Source organism: Salpingoeca rosetta (genome assembly GCF_000188695.1).
Source record: "Salpingoeca rosetta unplaced genomic scaffold supercont1.20, whole genome shotgun sequence".
NCBI lineage: Eukaryota > Choanoflagellata > Craspedida > Salpingoecidae > Salpingoeca > Salpingoeca rosetta.
The window spans coordinates 824611-842120 of NW_004754914.1; the positions used below are offsets into that span (position 1 = coordinate 824611).

The window sequence follows — 17510 nt, forward strand, 5'->3', positions numbered from 1 at the left end:
TGTGTGTGATGCACGTGCTTGGAATGAATGCAACAATTCATCTCATCTCTTGCCTCTCGAATAAACGACTTCAACGCTGTTGTTTGTGTGAAACCAGTTTAGTTCACACTCTACCTCAGCACACGCACACATACTTGTCGTCAATGGTTGTTGGCGATTACTTGAATGTGTTATGAGACAGGAAGCAAGGGAAGCATTGGCAAGCGAGGGGCGAACAAAGGAAAGCGACAAAGCAGCAATCGTTCATTTCTGAAATTGTCTGGCACACGCACACACGCACACACACACACACACGCACACACACACACGCACACGCACAACAAAAGATGCAGGCAGGTGTCACCAAGCAACAAACGATGCGCACGCCACTGCAAAAGAACAACGTGATTCGGCACTGCACACCAGGTTGATGGCGAATGAGAGATGAGGGGGGAGGGGATGAAGCACGTTCACTTGCGGAGGTACGCCGGGAGCGCCGGCTGCCTGTGACGGCGGTTGAGGGGACGGGCAACATCGGGTGTCTCCGGCTCCACGAGCGGCGCCTCGCTGCGGAGCGACTTGGGTGACCTGTGTGATTTGAACCAGTGTGCAACGAAAGAGCACGGTTGGTGAGGGGTGCGGTAGTGAGCGTAGAGGGAAATGAAGAATCAGGACAAGGTGTCAAAACAGGACAATGCGTCTTACAATTCGACGCATGCACACACACACACACACACACTTGTGAAAACATCAGTTCAAAAACAGCAGCGATGTGTCGATGACTAACGGGAAGATGGGCATGTCGCGACGGAATGAAAGCTTGTTGAGCATCTTGCGGTATTCCTTACGCTCCTCCTCCAATTGCTGCTGGCGCATCTGCTCGCTCTCTTCCTTGGCAAGCTTGTCTGCAGCCATCTTCTCCTTGGCCTGTGTCATGACAGGACAGTGGTGATTTGGGAGTCATTACGTGTGAGGTTCGTATACCATGGTGTGGTTGTTCAAAGAGAAGTCAACAAGTTCGCACGGGCACGCGCAAGCAAACACACACGCACAAGCACAAGCACAAGCACACGCACAAGCACAAGCACGCACACACACACACATACACACACACACGCACACACACACACACACACACACACACACACACAACTTACGCGCTGGATGCTCATTTCCTTCTTGAGAACGGCGTGCTGCGGGTCAAAGTTGGGGTTGTTGGTGAGCTCGCCGAGGGGCTTCTTCTTGTTGCGCTTACGCCGCTCCGCCTCTTCCTCCATCTCGCGCTGCTGTTGCTGCTCCTCCAGCTGCCGGCGGTGCTCCTGTGCACGGCGCACGCTCTCCAGCTCAAACGGTTCGGCAACGACCATCGTCTGCGGACGCTCGACTTTGAACTCCGGGTAGACGGGCATGCCACGCGCCTTGAACGGCTGCGGCGCTTGCTCCTGTGCAAGTTGCTGGGCCAGCGCATCCACCTTCTCGCGTGGGTCGCGGTAGAGGGTGTCACGACGGAAGGGGTCGGGCTTCACCTTGCGGCGTGGGCGCGCAATGGATGGCGCCTTTGGAGCCGTGAAGGGACGTGCCTTGAACTCGCGGTGCTGCTTCAACTTCTCCTGCTCCTCGCGTTCAAGCTGCTCCTCTGTGGGAAGGCACCACAGTCGCGTGTTTGTGTGTGTGTGTGTGTGTGTGTGTGTGTGTGTGTGTGTGTGTGTGTGTGTGTGTGTGTGTGTGTGTGTGTGTGTGTGTGTGTGTGTGTGTGTGTGGTTGTGAGAACAACATTTCATCAGCACTTGAGCTGCAGTAAACTCCCAAACCCGTGACAAGCACCCAATCACCATTGCCTTCGCACACACACACACAGACACACACACGCACACACAGACATACACACACAAACACAAACACATACACACACACACACCACTGCGCGAAAAAATGCGCATACTCACTCAGGTGCTCCTTCTTCTCCTTTGGGTTCTGGTACAGCGTGGCGCGAGAGAAGGGCTCGGGCTGCGTTGCCTTGTGCTTGCGCTCCATCTTGGGTGTTGGCGGCTTCTTAAAGGGGCGCGACTTGAACTTGCGCGGTTCCATGGTCGTGCTCTCAACACGCTTGGCGCCTGCAGGCAAACACAACATATAGGAAAAGCACACGGTTGAACAGGGAGGATGGAAGAGGGGGAACTCATGAGAAGCGGCGCAAATGATTTGGAAGAGAGTACCGCACACTGGTGGCGGCCGCAAAGTGACAACAACGACAATGGTCCCCAACGCAACGCCACGGTGGTCACGTCGTTATGTTTGCACCGTCATGTTGCATCATAATCCATTCCACTCATCCGTGCCGCAGCTTACGTTTGGCGGGTTTGGTCTTTGTCACAAACACGGGAACACCGTTTGCCTTGAAGCGGCGCTGCATCTTCTCCATCAACTCTGCCTCCTGCTTCTCCGTAAGCCCTGTGCGTCCACACACAGAGAGGAAGGTTGGGGGGGGGGAGGTTGTGAATAGACGCGAAACGTGGTTGGTGAGACTTGGGATTTCAACGGCTAGCGTGTTGTCGGGGCAATGGCGCGGACTTACATACATGTACAGACAGACACACACACACACACACAACCACAAACCCACACCCACACCCACACATACGGCACATGCATGCAGTCGTGGATACAGAGTGCACTTACGCTGCTTGTCTTTGCGCTCCTTGTTCATCAGGGCACGGCGAAGGAACTCTGGTGTGGTGGGCTCTGTGGGCTGCTTCACTTCCTTGCGGCAAATGCCAAGCTCACCCTCAGTGCTCTCGAGCACGCGCTGCAGGCCCTGTTGCATCTGCTTGTTGCTGTCGGGAACAAGGAGAACAAAACGAGTGGAACACCGTGGAGACAGCAACATCAGTGTTGGCGTCAATGTCGAACGTTGGACGTGCGAGCGAGAGAGGGAGGTAGAGGCAGGCAGACAGAGTCACAGAGGGAGATACATGGAGAGAAATAGATCGGCAGACACATGCATGTGTACATCGACGGGAAGTTCAGACGAAACGCTCACATGAAACACTGAGCCACACACCGCATTTCAACGCAAGTCTCACCGCTCCTGGCGCTCTGCCTCAGCGCGCATGCGAAGGGCCTCCGCCTGCTTTGCCACGGCCTCCTCGTATGGGAGGTTTGGGTCGAGCTCACACGGGTCTGTCGGCACATACGCTGAACGCTTCTGGAAGCCGCCGCCGTTGCTCTGTTGACCAGCGGCGTGAGATACATGCATGGGTTGAGCAGGGGTGTATGCGCAAGTATGGGGTGTCAATGTGAGAAAGCAACACGGCATTGCTGTACACACGACACACAAGTCATCGGCACCAAAGAGAGTAGGGCACTCGAATACATGCGTGCGAGCACAACCCCAACAACATGCAATCCTGAAAAACAACAAAACATGCACACGCCCGTTTGCCCAGCTGAGTGGCGCAAACTAACCATTGCCAGCTCTGGGTGGAGTTCCAGGAACCGCTTGTGCTCGGCCATCAACTTTTCCTTCTCCATGCGCGCCTGTTCCATTTGCAGCTCCTCAGTGGTCTTGTGGGTGCGGGGACTGAGGGTGTTTGCAAAACCAAGACAAGATGACACGTGCACAATGAGAACATGCGTGAGCATGAGATCATGTGCGACATTCGTGTGTTTCTGCATCATGCGTTGGCTTGGTGTGGTTGTGAATGCGCGCACAAGCTGGCAGGTTAGCTGCACATGTGCAAGCACAAGCATACTTGAAACGACAATGAAGTGAATACGTACGCTGTTGGCTTTTGCTTCTTCTGCGCGGGAAGCGACGTTACAGGTGGTTGGCAAGTGTGCGTGAGCATGTGTGGATGAGCTCTTTGCGATGAATTCGAACTTGCTCGCACACAAACACACACAACCATGCACACATGCACGCGCGAGCAAGCACACACTCATACACACACACACACACACACACGCACACACACACACACACAAACTCTGTCTTACACACACGGGCGGGCACACAGTTTCACACGTGCACAAGCTAGCGAAACAGAGCAGGGTGACTGCCAAAACTTACTGCCGACTTTTCGCCAGAGAGGAAGCGTTGTGGAATATCGGTGAAGAACTTGACCAGGTTCTCTGCCACGCTCACGTAGCCATCGTATGTCTTGTGTTCGGGCACGCGCGTGAGCGACGCTGATGGCTCGCGGGCAGCCGTGCACGTCTTCTTGGAGCGCAACGGCACAAACTGCGCCATGTTCTTGCTCTTCTTGGACTTGGCAAGGGCCTTCTTGACGGCGTTCTTTCCTGCTTTCGTCTGACCCTTTCCACTGCTGCGCGCCTTGATGCCAGCCATCTTCTTGACAAAGTTGGCTGCCTTTACGCGCACACTCTTCTTCCTGCACCACGAGATGCACAAGACCATAGTATAGGAACAGGGGCGTGTGATGTAACGAGGTATTGTTGCGAAAGTGAGCTGGTGATGCACAGACACGTGTATGTTCACAAGTACAAATAAGCACGAAGCAAAGCATGCGCGTGTATGCTCGTGCAAGTTGCATGGTGCATCAATCCCCAACAATGTGCACACATGGAGACAAACATCAAGCACGCACGAGCACAACCAAAACCACGCACCTTTGTGGCTTTGCAGCGTTGCTCTTGAAGCCCTTGAGGGCCTGGCTGTTGCTGCCACTGCTGCGACGGCTCTTGGATGGCTGTTTGCAATGGCCATAGAACGAGGTTGAAGGGATTACAGATTGTTGAGTAGGCGATGTGATCATCACAATCCATGCACTGATATCATTGCAACACTTCCTGACAGACACACACACACACACACACACAATCACTAACGCACATGCGTGCGCTCAGCTCACACGCACGCACACATAGCTACACAAGCACATATACACACCTTGGAGGTTGCCTTCGAGGCTGCAGAAGCAGTCGAAGGGCCCCAGCTGGTCTTAAGGTTGATGAAGCGTGGCTTTGGCTCGGCAGGCGTTTGGTTCTCCTTGTTCTCATCGGCCTCGGCTTGTGCGTCGGCAACGGCTTCCACAGCTTGCGGCTGTTCCTGTTGCTCCTCCTCTGCCTGTGTCTCCTGCTGCTCGTTAGGCTTGGCGACGGGCGTGAGGAACGGGTCCGGGATGTCGCTTGTGTCGTTGACCGGGGTCATGACCCCTGTGCTCTCCAAGTTGATGAGCTTGGTTGTTGGTGTCGATGCGATGGGCGTGTCTGCGGCTGTGGTGCTTGTGTTTGCAGTGGTTGGGCCCATGATGGTGTCGTCCAGCTCCACCTCGGCGCTGATGTTCAGAATGGAGTCGTCGTTTTCAACTGCCCCACTTTGGCGGCCAAGCTCGGTGGGCGCCATGGAGTCTTTGTGGTTGGCTACATGCACAAACATGAAGAGGTGTGAGTGTGTGAGTGCATGTGCGTGGGTGTGTGCGAGTGGGTGTGTGTGAGTGCATGTGCGTGTGAGTGAGTGAGTGCATGTGCGTGGGTGTGTGTGAGTGTGTGTGAGGGTGAGTGTGTGGTGTGCGAGTGTGTGTTGTCAAGTGAGGAGTGATGAAAGCCGCGAAACATGAAGGGCAGTACGCGCACGTCGTGGTCAAGCGCAACGCCGACAAGCGCCAAGGCGTGCACGTATGGGTCACGGCACACAACGGCACACAATGTTGGCAGGTTTGTTGGCAGCCTTATCAAACAATGAAATACACACGCAAACGCACCGAAGAACGCATCGCTGTCGTCCAGGTTGATGGCGTTGGCTGTGGAGAAGCTGAACTCACGGCACTGGAAGCCGTCATAATCGAAGGACATGGTGGAGACGTTGTTGCTGTTGGTGGTGGTGTTGTTGTTGGTGCTGGTAGGGGTGTCGCCTGTGGATCTCGTTGGTGTCAACGACATTGTCGCTTGCTGGCTTGCTTGTGGTGATGGATGGGTGATTGGATGGTGTTGATATGTGTGTGTGTGTGGTGTTTGCTTGTGTGTGTGTGTGGTGTTTGCTTGTGTGTGTGTGGTGTTTGCTTGTTTGCTTTGGCGATGCGATGGTGGAAATTCAAAATTTTCGCGGACGGCGAAGTTGGTCCAGCTGTCAAAATTGACAGTAAAAGTCATTTATTTTGTGCTGTTGTCTTTAATTTTTTTCAGACTGACTGACGTGTCCTTCCTTTGATGATGACGAGTGCCGTTGCTGCCTTACTTGTTTTGGTGGCGGTGGTTGCGGCCGCTGGCACAGCCCAAGGCTCGGATGTGGTGACGCTGACCACGAACAACTTTGCCTCCACCTTGAAGGAGCGACCCCTCGCCCTTGTGGAGTTCTACGCCCCGGTTGGTTCGTGTCTTTCGTGCGTGTGCGCGCGTGCGTGCGTTTGTATGTGTTTGTGTTCAGTGGCTTCAGTGTGTCTTTGCAGTGTCCACTTCAGTGTGTCGTTGCAGTGTTCAGTGGCTTCAAAGAAAGCGAAAGAGGGAGAGAGTTTGTGTGTGGGTGGGTGTGGGTGTACACTATGCTCGATTCAGTGTGAAAGCACACATTCCAGGCTTCCTCACATTCCATGCTTTGCTTTGCACTCCTTCAACATCAACAACAACAACAACAGTGGTGTGGTCACTGCAAGCGTTTGGTAAGTAGGGCATGATGATTTGTTTGCGTGACTGTTGCTCGTTGGAACGAACAAAGGCCTTGCCAGTCGGCACTGCCTGTGTTCCTGTCTCGTCTCACCCTTGCTTTTGCTGTGCAGGGCAGGCCGCGTTCGTTTATAATGCACAAACTCACTGCCGCTCGCACGGGTTGTCCGCTGTTTTGTGTTGTTGCACGAACAGGAGCCAGAGTATGAGAAGGCTGCGACGGAGCTGGCCAAGACTGGCCTGGACATCATGCTTGCCAAGGTGGATGCCACGGAGGAGAGCGCCCTGGCCAGCCAGTTTGGTGTTCGCGGCTACCCCACCATCAAGGTATGCGCGTGCACTTGATGGGTGACGTGCTGGCAGGGCAAACCTCGGATGGGTTTGCTCACACAAATGCGCTTTAGCACACGCCAACATGCACACACATGCACACACACTCTCTCTCACTCACTCACACACACACACAAACCCAAACGCACACATGCACACTTACACAAACCCAAACGCACACACACACACACTCTCACACACACACACACACTCACATACACACAAACGCAAATGCACACAAACGCAACGCACACGTACATATATACACATACAAACACAAACGCGCGCGCACACACACACACACACACACATACACACACACACACACACACACACACGCACACACACACACACTTACGCAAACGCACACGCACGCATGTACACACGAAATTTCGCACATCGTAGCTGTTCCGGAACGGCGAGGAGTTTGCGCCCTATGAGGACCAGCGCACCGCATCGGCCATTGTCAAGTACATGAAGAAGCAAGCCACCCCAAGCGCCGTTGGTGCGTTCACGTCTCGTTGTTCAGCTCCTTCACCCTGCTGATGTGGCTGTTTTGTCCTGCCCAGCCACGTCGCACGACACGCTTCGCTGCATTGCTCTCCCTTGCCACTTCCGTATTGCGTAGTTCTGTCCACGGCAACACCACGCTCATGTCTGTGCTGACGTGTTCTCCTTCCCAGAGCTGAGCGACATGAAGGAGCTTGATGCCCTCCTCGCCTCAGACGAGACGGCCGTCGTTGGTACGCGCCTGAGACACCCCAAGCGAACAATTTTGTTAACAGGGCAGCAATGCCATAAGCGGATAACGCTGTGGAGACTGAACGACCCCTCCCCCCCCACGCACACGCACACACACACATACACACACACAATCAATGCGACCCTGCCTTCTCGTCTCTCTCTCTCTCTCTCTCTCATTCTCAACCGTACACGCGCGTCAACACGCACAAAATCACACACACACACACATACACACAATCCACTGCACTGCAACTGCATGCGCGTTCAGCCTTTTTGAAGAACAGCGACCGGCTCAAGTCTGCGTTCCAGAAGTCTGCAGATGCCAACCGTGACAGCTTCCGCTTTGCATACACACGCAACGAAGATGCCCTCGCCAAATACGGAGAGAAGTGAGCAGTATCGCTGTAGCTGTGGGTGTACGCACGTTGTCTTGTATGAATGTGGCCTTGTTGTGTTCCTGCGCATGCATGCTTGCGTTGCTCTTGCCACGAGGGCTTGTACCTGCATGTCACCTTACTACGTAATCACCTTTCCTCCTCCCCCACCACCTCCTCCTTTCATTGTCGTGTCTCATCATGTACCTGCCTGTTGCTGTGACAAAATCTCCCGTTGCGGCTGATTTCCGCTTGACTTGACAGCAAGATTGTTGTGTTCCAGCCGAAGAAGCTGCAGAACAAGTTTGAAGAGCCAACCCACACCTACGACGGCGAGGTGTGTGTGTGTGTGTGTGTGTGTGTGTGTGCAGGCGTGTGTGCATGTGTGTGTGTGAGCGTGTGTGTGTGAGCATATGTGTGTGCGTGCGTGCGTTTGTGTGTGTGCAAGTGAGTGTGCGTGTGTGCGCGCGCGTGTGCGTGTGCGTGCATACCTTTGTGGTCAACAGTCACCCATCACGTTTCTTTCTTTGCCGTGCTGCTTCCGCCTCCAGCCGCGCCCTGCAGACATCACGGCGTTTGTTGCTGACGCGGCGCTGGGCAAGGTCGGGGTAATGACAGAGGACACCCGCCCCTTCCTCATGAAGAAGACCCCACTCCTTGTCGTCTACTTCGACCTCAACCTCGAGGTGTGTGTGTGTGTGTGTGTGTGTGTGTGTGTGTGTGTGTGTGTGTGTGCGGTGTGTGCGTGTGTGTGTGTGTGTGTGTGTGTGTGTGTGTGTGTGTGTGTGTGTGTGCCGTTGTGATCAACTGTACACTTTCGAAGGGCAAGTGCACCTGGTGCATTCATAGTCCTCAGCCGGGGGATCACCTCCGAACCGCGAGCCCACGTGCTTTCGTCTCCCACCCACCCACCCACCAACCAACCAACCAACCAACCAACCCACCAACCAACAACGTCAACTCATCGAGCGTGTACATTCTGCAGCTGAACCCATCGCGCGTCAAGTACGTGCGCAACCGCGTGCTGAAGGCGCAGAGCAAGGCCAACACCGACCTCACATGGGCCGTCGCTAACAAGGACGGCTTCAGACAGGACATTGAGGCGGTACGCAAACACCCTCATGCACGGCCCTGTTGCTGTGCACGGCACTGTTGCTGTGTTGTGGCAATGGAGTGTGTGATGTGGTGACTGAGTTTGCTGTGTCCGTGTATGCCTTCTGTGTTGTGGCTCCGCGTGTTTCGAAGCCAATGCGCCCTGACAATCCCTTCTCCTCTTGTTTGGCTCGTCATCGACCTTGTGTCTCATTCCCACACATGCCTTTGTTTCACAACACACGCACGCACACGCACACACACACACACACGCACACCTGCGACTCAACTGCCTGCATGAATGCACGCTGCAGTTTGGCATCACGTCTGACATTGGCGTCGCCATCCACGGCTCCGATGGAAAGAAGTACCGCATGGACGACGACTGGAGGTGTGTGCGTGCGTGCGTGTGTGTGTATGTGCGTGTGTGTGTGTGTGTGTGTGTGTGTGTGTTCGCGCGTGTTCGCTGATGCTTGTGATGCTTGTGATGCTGCACTGTTGTTGCTTGCCTGCAAGCCTACATACACCCCACATACACGTGCGCTCGTGGTGTTGTGCAGCGTGGACGCGATGGTGAAGTTTGCAGAGGCGTTTGCTGCTGGCGAGGTGGAGCCCCACGTCAAGTCGGAACCAATCCCAGAGAAGGACGACGACAACGTCCGCGTACGTTCCCCCTTTTTCGCCATCACACACACACGCACACACATGACACACACACACACATGACACACACACATGTGACACACACACACACGCGCGCACACACACACATGCACATGACACTTGCCGTGCGTCTGCATACCCTGCTCACAAGCTGCTCCACCCCCTGTCGCGTGGTTGTGCATTCTGTTTGATGTTTCGTTGTAGACGGTCGTCGGCAAGAACTTTGATGACGTTGTTGTGGAGGACAAGGATGTCTTCATCGAGTTCTACGCTCCCGTACGCAACACACACACACACACACACACACACACACACACAAGCTTGTTTCTGTGTTTGCAGCTCCCTTGCAGTGACACGGTGCCACATGCAGTTGAACATGCGCACGCACATGTGACTGCATCACTCAGACAAGTGCATTCACGTGTGTCTCGCGCTTGCTCTCACGGCGCACGCATGACAGTGGTGCGGCCACTGCAAGAAGCTCGCCCCGACGTGGTCTGAGCTTGGCGATGAGTTTGCCGACGACGACAATGTGGTGATTGCCAAGATTGACGCCACCGCGAACGATTTTCCTTCCACCTTCCCCGTGCGCGGCTACCCAAGGTGCGCACAACGCGAGCAAACGAGAGGGAGGGTGTGTGTGTGTGTGTGTGTGTGTGTGTGTGTGTGTGTGTGTGTGTGTGTGTGTGCGTGTTTGTGTGCGTGTGTGTGCGTGTGTTGGCTTTGATATGGTACGAACGTGTGACCTCCTGTACACAATTTGCTATGTGCAGCATCTTCTTCGTGCCTGCCGGCAGCACCACCCCCAAGAAGTACGACGGCGGCCGCGACGTCACGGTAAGCACTCCAGTGTGTGTGTGTGTGTGTGTGTGTGTGTGTGTGTGTGTGTGTGTATCTCAATTGCACAATGCCGTGCCCTAGTCCTCAGTGAGAATGCACGCGACGTCTTCCTTTGGGACAATGCCATGGCTTATCATGTTGTTGCTGATGTTACTGTTGGTGTCGTCACAGCACCTCGTGGACTACGTCAATGCCAACCGCAAGTCGGCTCCTGCCAAGAAGGCCGCCTCCAAGGACGAGCTTTGAAGCTGACTTGCATGTTTGCGTGCTTGGTTTGACGACCTTTGTGTGTACGTGTACGTGTAGGTGTTGGTGTATTTGTGTATGTGTGTGTGTGTTTTGTTGTCTGCACCGCTTCTACAGCATGGCACAGCAGTAAATACTGTTGCAACATCACATGCTTTGTTCCCACAAGCATCGTGCAGCAAGAACGACAAGTGCAACACACACACACACACACACACACACAGCACACACACACACACACACACACACACACACACACACACACACACACACACACACACACACACACACACACACAAGTTGTCGGAACATTGGTCGAAAACATTGCCATTTTTCTTCCCGCCTGTCTTGAAGCAGCCGCAGGGCGAAGAAGACGACGAGAGAGGCGAAGTGCGCACCAACACAGACACAACAAGGGTTGTGACATCGACGAGACAGAGAGTGACTGAGCGCGTGAGAGGCCTCTGCCTGGTTGGTTGTTGGTGCATCTCACAACAGCCTGCTTCGTTGCGCGCACGATAAGCATTTGAGAAAGTTGTTGTTTGCCCCCTTATTTATGACCAAGTCGAAGGTTCACGCCTCATTACAACCCCCACACTGCACGCTCACACACTGACACACACACACACACTCACTCACTCACACTTTGCCTCTATCACACACTCACACTGACACACACACGCACAACACATACACACACAACACATACACACGCACAACACACACAACACATACACACACAACACACACTGACGCACACACAGAGCTTGTATCGCATGTCTCTCGTGACCTGAGCGCGAGAAAGAAACGCAGGCGCGATGAGCTCGGGCCCTCCACCAGGGCAGGGCCAGCCAATGCAACAACAACAACCACCACAACAGCCTCAACAACCACAACAACCACAACAACCACAGCAGTCACAACAGTCACAACAGTCACAGCAACCACAACCGCAGTATGTGCCGCCTCAAACCACCAGCACAGTGGGCGTCCGTCCGGGAGCAGTGAGTGGCACGCAGTCATCGTCCACTGCACCTCCAACCAGCGTGGGAACGACATATTCACCATACCCAGTGGCTGTGCCTTCTGGTCCCACGGGCATGGTGTCGACGCCAACAGGCGTTGGCAGGTCAGTGTCGTTGCCCAGTTCTGTTCCAGCACCTGCACAAGTAGCACGCCCAGGCGCCGTTCCAGTTTCGACACCAGTGCCAAGGGGAAGTGCGCCGATGACACCCATGGCGTCCATGGCGACGTCAGCACCGAGCGCCATGACCCCGCAGCCACAGGTCAATAGGACGCCTTCACAAGGAGCCGCACCTTCGCAGATGCAAGGGATAGTGCAAAGCGGCAGCACAACTTCCACCGCACCGGTGTCTGGTGCAGCACCGCCCACAGCTATCACTACAGCCACGGCGAACACTGCAACACCACCCCCTGCATCGTCGGCGCCTGCACAAACATCGGCGTCAACCGCCAGTGGTAGCAGCACCCAAGAGTCGAGGACACGGAGATCTCAGATTCACGTACGTACATGCGTGTGTGAAGGTGTGCGCGTGTGAAGGTGTGCTTGTATGCGCGTGTGTGTGTGTGAAGGTGTGCACTTGTGTGTTTGAGACAAATGGTGCAACGGCACGCGTTCCCTCCCTCTCTGTACCTACTCATCCTACACGGCTCTTGTGTGTGCAGGTTGCACCTTCTCAGGAGGATCTCCAGACGGTGAAGAAGCTCATGACAAAGCTGCTCAGCACAGAAGGTGTGATTATAGCACACACGCACACACCCAAACACACATACATGAGTCGCGTCGCGTTGTGACATGTTCCTCGACTCAATATGCCGACTCCCACCCCTTGCCCTTCCCTAACTCCCACTCCCGCCCTGCCCCATTGCGCAGAGCCACGGGAAGTCACCTTCATTGCGCAGTCGTTTATCCGGTCGAGCAAGCTTCGCGCCGCGGCCCGCGTGGACCTCCGCGAGAATGTGAAGAGCATCGTGCACAAACTGCAGGCCATGCCCCTCTACGACGACTCCGAGGAGGCCGGCGTGGTGCGCACACGTGCCCCTTGGGGTCGAAGGGAGAGAGTGTGTTGTGTGTGTGTGTGTGTGTGTGTGTTGTGTGTTTGTTTGTTTGTGTGTGTATGTGTATGTGTGTGTGTGTGTGCGTGACAAGGGTCGCGAGGGAAAGGGGGAGGAGGGTTCTGCTACAGCGTGACGGTGGTGGAAGTGCTTGTGGTGTGTGATGGCTGTGTGCGCCGTGAGTTGTGCACGCGTGCATCGTGTTTTGGTTGTATTCGTGCATGCATCGTTGTTCTTTCAATGTTGTTTTGCACCGCATGTCTCACGCTTGAACGCGCAACGTGGTGTTTTGTCACGTGTGCACGTTGTGTTGTTATTCTTGATTCGTCATGTGTTCCACGCATGCAATGCAATGGCGTTCACACATGTACAGGCGGCGCGCATGTTCTTGATCGACACGATTCGCGTGCTCATTGGCCTCAGCAAATCCGACGTCGCCGAGGTGCGGTGGCACCCCCGCAACCGCGTTCTTTGTTTCTCCTGCTCAGACATCACACGCACACACGCACATGCACACATGCACTGGAGCACGCACATGCCCCAGTGCACACACCCGAATGTACTGACACACGTACATACTCGAGTATAACCTCCCCCCCCCCCAAAAAAAAAAAAAACCAAAAAACATGCATATTCATATTCACACACTCATGCGCAAACCCATCTGCCCCATCGGTTTGTTGTGTTGTGTCTCCTGCCCGTGCAGTATGCGTGCGATTACCTGTTCAAGGCGCTGCCGCTTGAGTCTGGGCAGGTCTGCGCTTCAATCATCCGCGTCTTCCTCTACATCAAGCGCTACCAGCCAAACGTCGCCATCTCAAAGCAGGTGCGTGCCTTGCACAAATGCCCCATGGCCTTGTGAATAGCAAACAAGGACATCATGTGCGTGCGAGTATTCGCGGTTCCTTGTGGTTGCGAGAACAACACTACTCAGTTCACGTTCACTCACTGGTCCGCCCATCACCCTTGGGCTGCTTGCTTTCCCCCACCTCTTTTGCCACGGTCATTGCGACTGGTGTTGTTGTACTGCGACTGCCATGTGCAGCAAAAGATGGCGCTGTTTGGCTACATTCGCCGCGTGTACATGGAGATCACCGCCAGCGTGGTTCGTAGTGCACCTTTTGACTGCAGAGAGTCAAACCACAAGCCTGTACATGCTCTGCACCCACAGCCTGCGCTCACTCCCTGCGCTCGCCCCCTGCGTCCGACATTCAAATGTACTCATATGTGGTCCTCTTGTGCTTGTGTGCTGTGTGTGCGTGTGTGTGTGTGCGCGCGCGCGTGTGCGTGTGTGTGTGTGTGTGCGTGCGTGTGTGTGTGTGTGTGTTTGTCTGTGTGTGTGTGTGTGTTTGTCTGTGTTTCTGGCTACAGGCGAACCGCTTTCTGCCGCACATGCCGCTTGAGGCGGTGAAGCAGCTCAACGACACCAATACCCACATGCTGGAGCAGATGTACAAGTACCACACCGCAACCAGCAGCGAGCTTGAAAGCAAGCGAAGCGAGGTATGTCGCTTGTGTTGTTGCCTTTGCCCTTGCATAGTTACCTCACCATGGTTCTCCGCCATATGTAATTCCTCCACACTCACACGCACACGCACACACACACACACGCGCGCGCGCGCGCGCACACACACACGACCTGCTTCCACACTCAAACCCGCCCCCACCTTCACTGCTGTCTGCTGCAACGCCACGACAGCTGCGCAACCTGCAAAACTCCCAAGTCAAGCCACCTCTTCAAACACCCACTTCAACCCACAGCAGCGGCGGCGTGTACGGTCAGGTGCGTCCCATGTGCATGCATGCACGTGCGAATGTGTGAATGTGTAGCATGTGCGCATGCATGAATGTGCATGTTCTTATGTGTGTGCGTATTCACGTGTGTTCATGTGTGTATATGTGAGCCCGCGCCGGCATTTGGGAATGTGCTGCCTACGGTTGTTGGCACGTCTGCTCACGCCTCTGCTTTTCGTTTCTTTGTCCTCATTCGCTGCACCTCCAACCGCCATTTGGATCCCGATCCCGAACAATGCAGCCATCGAGCGCAGGTGCAACACCACACCACACCTGCCATCCGCTTTTGTTTCTGTTGCAGTGACTGCTACATGTTGTGGCGCTGTGTCTGCCCCCTCTCCCCTCGAGCTATTGTACATTTCTCGTGTGTGGACTCACCCCCTCGCCTTGCTGCTTTGTGCCCGTGTCTGCTTGCTGCTTGCGACTGCAGCGCCTTCACCCATGGGCACCCGCCCGCACACCCCGGCATACAACACCGGCACGGCGTCTGCCGGCTATGCTCAGGTGAGCACTTTCACACACACACACACACACACACACACACACACACACACACCCTGTCCATCGCCTTGTGTTTTGTCCCTTTGTCATTCTTGTTTCGTTGCACCTTGCTTCTTGGCTCACCCCTCAACCTTCATGCACAACGCACGCACACGCACACACACGCACACACACACACACACACAACACACACCACAACATACACACACACAATTCGCAGCAACGGTCGCACTACCATGAGCTGCGTGGCGCCATCTCAGAGTGTGAGGCAAAACTGGACGACGCAACCAAGACAATTGGGGTGTTGACGGAGACGGCCAAGATGATCAAATCGCGCATCCAGGAGCTCACGGCCACGGGCGACACAAAGGCGCAGGTGCACGTCCACAAGCCGCAGTACCTGTGGTACCACCTCAGCCTGCAGCAGGCGTGGGAGCGCTACAACCAGCAGGCATCGGGCGGCGGTCAGCAGGATGGCAGCGGCACGGCCAGCGCTGCACCTGGCACTTCCGCCCCCCAGCAGACCTCCACCACGCCCGCCACATCGTCCACATCGTCCACCAGTGCAGCTGCTGTGAGCACACCTCAGGCAGCACAACCACTGACGTCGACAGCGACGACGACAGGAACAGCAGCGACAACAACGACAACCATGGCATCATCGATGCCTGCATCGTCAGCTCCAACGTACGCGTACGCGTCCCAGCAGCAGACGCCGTACACCGGCACACCAGCGCCCGTGTCAACGATGGCTCCTGTCTCGTCGGCAGCGGCTCCTCCCCAATACGCAGCGACCGGGCCGGGGACCTCGACTGCGCCCGGTGCAGCTGGCGCGCGTGTTGGCGGTGGATATGCACCCTACTCCTCGGCACAATCACGCGCCAGCAGTGGCACCACTGCCGCCACATCGCAGTACCAATCCACGCAGCCGCCGCCGTCAACCTCAACCGCGCCAACAACGGTTGCGAGCAGCAGTGCGCCGACAGGCAGTGCGCCGACAGGCACTGTGCTGCAGTCCTCAGCAGCAACGGCGACGCAGCCGCAGAGTGTGCCCACGTCCATGCCCACCACGGGCACGACAACGGCGGCGCCGGGTATGGCGGCGCCCGTGTACTCAACCGCACCAACCAGCACGTACACGACGCCGTACACATCCACGGCACCGACATCTGCGGGAAGCACGGCGCCAGCGGTGTACAGCGCGCAGCCGCCAACCAGCACGCCTGCCGCCAGCGGCGCATACACGCAGTACCGCCCGCCCATGACAACCGCCGCCACTTCGGTGCCAACGAGCGTGCCGCCGACAACAACCATGGCGACGAGTCAGCCCATGTCCACAGCCACAAGCTCTGCTTATGCCGGCACTCGGCCGCCGGCACCTGGGGTGCAGTACACAACGCAGCCGCTGCCGACAACCACAATGGCGACAACCACGCCTTCAGGGACGGCGGCAACAGCCACGACCGTGGCCACCAGTACCCCGACGTCGACGACGGCCTTCCAGCGACCAATGCCGTACACATCGCAGGGCTCGACTGTGCCCACGACAGGGGCACCGGGCACCGCGCCGCCGCCATCAAGCAGCGCGACGGGCGTGTACGCGTACGCGCCGCGCGGGCAGATGCCTCCATCCACGGGGGCTGGTGCCATTGCCCCAGTGCAGCAGCAGCCGCAGTATGCGATGAGCGGTGTGCCGGTGACGACGACAGGCATGTCATCGACCCCCATGATGTCAGGACAGATGGCAGCACCGTCCTACTCCATCGCCCCTGCACCTGGCATGGCGCCAGGTGTTCCCCAAGGACAAGGGTACGGGCAGCGCATGTACAGGCCGCAGCTCACGCCGGAGCAGGCAAAGCTGCAGGCGCAGTCGCTGCTGTCGACATATGTCTCCACAGCAGCTCTTGGCACGTCTTCCGGTCGCCCGGTCCACTTCCACTTTACAGAGCAGGGGCTCAAGAGTACGTTCTGCTCGATGTGGCGTGCATTGGCGGGGTGTGGTGTCGTGTGTTGTGATGAGATACGCCGGTGTTCGTGTTGGAATGTATTGGCATGAGGATTCCAGTGCTTGTGTCCGTGGTGGCGTGGTGTGAAGTGATTAAGTCTGGAATGCATGTGCAGTGGCGATATACTTGCGTGTGCCTCTTGCTGCCCTCTCACCAGCTGTTCTTCACAGCGCTCATGCAATCACCATTCGCGCCTTTTCTTCGTGCCCTGTTGACATTGGTTCTGTTGTGTATTTGTGTGTTT

At 55.8% G+C, this 17510-nt stretch overlaps 3 protein-coding genes across 3 annotated transcripts in view; 2 read left to right on the forward strand and 1 right to left on the reverse strand.

Moving 5' to 3' along the window:
- Positions 1-87: 87 nt before the first annotated feature.
- Positions 88-6043, reverse strand: PTSG_07667 (uncharacterized protein). Its single transcript, XM_004991409.1, has 13 exons — positions 5703-6043; positions 4889-5361; positions 4609-4688; positions 4049-4370; positions 3760-3779; positions 3445-3559; positions 3063-3205; positions 2659-2813; positions 2329-2430; positions 1926-2093; positions 1137-1615; positions 767-906; positions 88-567 (listed from the first exon to the last, which is right to left on the reverse strand). Exons 1-13 carry the CDS (start codon positions 5878-5880, stop codon positions 450-452), a joined length of 2493 nt encoding a protein of 830 aa, XP_004991466.1. The 5' UTR covers positions 5881-6043; the 3' UTR covers positions 88-449.
- A 61-nt stretch (positions 6044-6104) lies between these two features.
- On the forward strand, positions 6105-11075 carry PTSG_07668 (disulfide isomerase). Its single transcript, XM_004991410.1, has 15 exons — positions 6105-6303; positions 6573-6596; positions 6796-6927; positions 7336-7435; positions 7614-7673; positions 7943-8063; positions 8313-8385; positions 8600-8734; positions 9034-9153; positions 9455-9531; positions 9701-9803; positions 10008-10079; positions 10264-10406; positions 10577-10640; positions 10815-11075. Exons 1-15 carry the CDS (start codon positions 6148-6150, stop codon positions 10887-10889), a joined length of 1455 nt encoding a protein of 484 aa, XP_004991467.1. The 5' UTR covers positions 6105-6147; the 3' UTR covers positions 10890-11075.
- A 156-nt stretch (positions 11076-11231) lies between these two features.
- Positions 11232-17510, forward strand: part of PTSG_07669 (uncharacterized protein) — a 28752-nt gene continuing 22473 nt past the window's right edge. Inside the window, exons 1-12 of the mRNA XM_004991411.1 lie at positions 11232-11279; positions 11654-12412; positions 12576-12642; positions 12784-12935; positions 13339-13407; positions 13672-13791; positions 14011-14070; positions 14337-14468; positions 14665-14748; positions 15001-15013; positions 15190-15263; positions 15481-17221. Coding sequence (XP_004991468.1) covers positions 11708-12412; positions 12576-12642; positions 12784-12935; positions 13339-13407; positions 13672-13791; positions 14011-14070; positions 14337-14468; positions 14665-14748; positions 15001-15013; positions 15190-15263; positions 15481-17221 — 3217 coding nt within the window. The 5' untranslated portion in view covers positions 11232-11279; positions 11654-11707. The remainder of the gene's footprint in view (positions 11280-11653; positions 12413-12575; positions 12643-12783; positions 12936-13338; positions 13408-13671; positions 13792-14010; positions 14071-14336; positions 14469-14664; positions 14749-15000; positions 15014-15189; positions 15264-15480; positions 17222-17510) is intronic.